This window comes from Protomyctophum parallelum (genome assembly GCF_964188405.1).
Source record: "Protomyctophum parallelum genome assembly, chromosome: 22".
NCBI lineage: Eukaryota > Metazoa > Chordata > Actinopteri > Myctophiformes > Myctophidae > Protomyctophum > Protomyctophum parallelum.
In genome coordinates, this window is record NC_139714.1 from 14,594,908 (window position 1) to 14,597,934 (window position 3,027).

The 3,027-nt window shown below is 46.5% G+C and overlaps 1 protein-coding gene across 1 annotated transcript in view; it reads left to right on the plus strand.

Moving 5' to 3' along the window:
• Nucleotides 1-2,066: 2,066 nt before the first annotated feature.
• Nucleotides 2,067-3,027, plus strand: part of cUnh12orf56 (chromosome Un C12orf56 homolog) — a gene marked incomplete at its 5' end in the record, with an annotated part of 19,016 nt that continues 18,055 nt past the window's right edge. The window contains one exon of the mRNA XM_083758077.1: nucleotides 2,067-2,303. Within this exon, the coding sequence (XP_083614203.1) occupies nucleotides 2,067-2,303 (237 nt within the window). The remainder of the gene's footprint in view (nucleotides 2,304-3,027) is intronic.

A 3,027-nucleotide genomic window follows, 5' to 3' on the forward strand; every position in this document is an offset into this window, starting at 1 on the left:
TGACGCCATGATGCTCTCTCCTGCGTGACTGCGTCTCTGGGGGGTTACCTGCACACAATCGGTGCCAGAATCGACAAATCTGGTACTGATTGTCGAACGAACTTTCCAGAACGTACCAGACTGGAGACAGCTGCGCGTAACTTGGAGACTCCAAGTTGCGTCCGGGCGCACGGCTGTCTCCACGTTATCACTACCACTACCACAGTAGGTGCCAAGTCTGGCACTGGTTCCGTGTGTATGTATAGTAGCCTCCAGGTACGCAGACTAGCAGAGAGAGCATGGCATCATTTGAGGAAAATTAATATTTTCTGTTAGCAACCACTCCATTATTTTTAATAAAGCCATGACGCAGACGTCGATGGTAGGCTATAGGCGAAATATAGGATAAGATGACATGCTCCAAGTTGGAGCCTAGGTTGCGCCTGGGCGCACGGCTCTCTCCTATCTGCAGTCAGACCGTTCAGCGTGACTTCAGGAGAGGAGACAACGACAGATTGAAGAGTGCATACCACTGCTTTGGCATTGCCACTGGACACCTCGATGTTAATGTTATTAAAAAAAATGAGAGAAAAAAAGGGGGGGGGGGGGGGATCAGATATGAACCATAATCTGAAGTAGGCCTAATGTACAGTAGGCCCATTGGGCATAGCCACCACGGCACATCATTATCACATCTACATTTATCCTTCAACATTTCATGCCCAAAATGATTGTTTGGGAGCAGTAGCATTTTCAGAAATATAAGTCATGGCTACGACTCTTTCATAATCTCCAGTCCAATGCGCACTGCCCATGCGAAAACAAGTTCATTCATATTAACAGTTTTATTTTATTTTAACAACCAAATCATATGGAATGGTTTGAAGTAGGCCTTCATATAATGTCGCATCCTCTGTGTAAAGCACTGATGTCCTTTTATATTGTTGGTCCGTGCAGTCAGTTCTCTGGACCCTCGTCCGGTTCTGGCAGACCGGTAGTGTGTGTGTGTGTGTGTGTGTGTGTGTGTGTGTGTGTGTGTGTGTGTGTGTGTGTGTGTGTGTGTGTGTGTGTGTGTGTGTGTGTGTGTGTGTGCGTGTGCGTGTGTGTGTGTGTGTGTGTGTGTGTGTGTGTGTGTGATAATCCATCTGAATTATTCCTTGGGCGGCGATCGGCGGGCCCGGGAGAACGATAATAACGGGACACTCAGACTCAGACAGTATCTCGCCAAGGGTTCACAATGTATTATACACATACAGAATTATATATATAGCTGAGTACATGTGTATATTCACGTACAGTCGTACAAGTAGGCTACACAGCATAGGCACTCAGATCATAACACAGGGCAGAATCATATAAGCATTAGGCTATATGGACCAGAGGCTGCTAGGTTAGGATCGTGAATGATACAATGCATGCACCTTGAATTATAACGTTTGTTTTAATTTTCTGTTCGGCCACGACGGGCAGGGATTATTTTTTCCTGTTGAATTGCTTACTGGAACAGACCAAACTACTTTACTTCACAATAACAACATTTTAGTTCCGAAAATGCATTTCCTCCTCCGCGTCTGCACTCTGCTTGCTGAATAAAAACAACAACAGAGTGTGAAAAGACCGCCCAGTGAAGCGTAACAAACGGACCTTCTCTCCTATTGGTTGGGGGGTAAACCCAACCCTTTTTGTCTTGTCTGAAGTCCCACCCTGTTCTTCAGTCTTTCGACTACAAAATGTTTTCTGTCGCGTGTCTTGCCCCCCCCCCCACATAAAACAAGTTTGTCTGATTACACCACGTGACTCCCATTGGAAATGAATTGGGAGCTGTCTTGTCTGATGCTTTTCATCAGACAAGACAAAGATCTTTGTCTGATAGGTGTGACTGCGGCCATAGAAGACAGACGATGGAGGACGATGCAATCAATGAGAAGTTCAACTCCAGGCTCACCTGGGCCGCTGCAAAACAACAAACAACTAGTCTAGTTTACTTTATATACGGTTGTTTTTTATTTCTGTAAAAAGTAGCGTCAAATGCGCGTTGGTTAACGCCGTGTGCCGTGTTGGCTGCGGTTGTGTGTGTGAATCAGTGAATGGCTCGGTTCGGTAGACGGAACAGCAAGCTCGACTCTTTCCTCAAGAGGAACGCGGACAGGGGCGTGTACGAGCGCGTGCGCGCCTACGAGCCGTGTGTGGTGAAGTCGGAGCGCGTGCGCCGGCCGGCGTACATGCACGTCGTGTTGAGCGACGAGTGCGTGTACCTGACGCAGTACCCGCCGCGTACGCTCACCGCGGCCGTGCATTTCAGCCAGGTGCAACACATCCAGCTGGTGGGTGGAGTTTTTTTTCCTACCTTTCAGTTTCATTTGTGTTTATATTAGAGTGGCCGAATCTAATAATATGGTTACCAACTCTCCATCATTTATCTGGATGGGGACGACCTGGAACCCCCTCAAGGACCACTGCCTGGCCCCTGGACCACTGGTTGAGAATCACTGTGATTATAAAAGAATACATTCGGATCAGATTAGAGCTAATAGCACTGTGAAGTGTTAATGACTCTAAAGCATGTGCATGTCTAGTCTGTCTAATGTTATCACACAGGTCAAACTGTCAAAAGGTGACATGTTTCACCTCAGGCTCTTCCAGTAATCAGTTAATCCTGTCTGTGTTACACCAATTGATTTCTGCCTGTGTAAGTCCCTACTTAAAGGGCTGAGCGTGGTTCGGTGCGGCGTGGCGGATAACCGGTTCTGCCAGTGTTTCCACCTCAGCCCGGTTGGGTTGTGAACCGAACGATCAGCGGCTAAATCATAAATCGGTGGCCAAAGTATTGTAGCCTATGTCTTTATTCTGTCTTTGCACAGGACCAATGGAAACAAGCCCTCAGTCCTTGTTGTGTTACACTTTTTAGCATTGTTGTATAACTCTATACTTTTTGCTAAAACTTAATAAAGTATTTAATCAATCAATCAATCACATTTCGCAAGAGAAACAAGTGGCCAGGTCTATGAGTGGAATAGTAAGAGAGTGGCGACACTATAGCGTTGACTC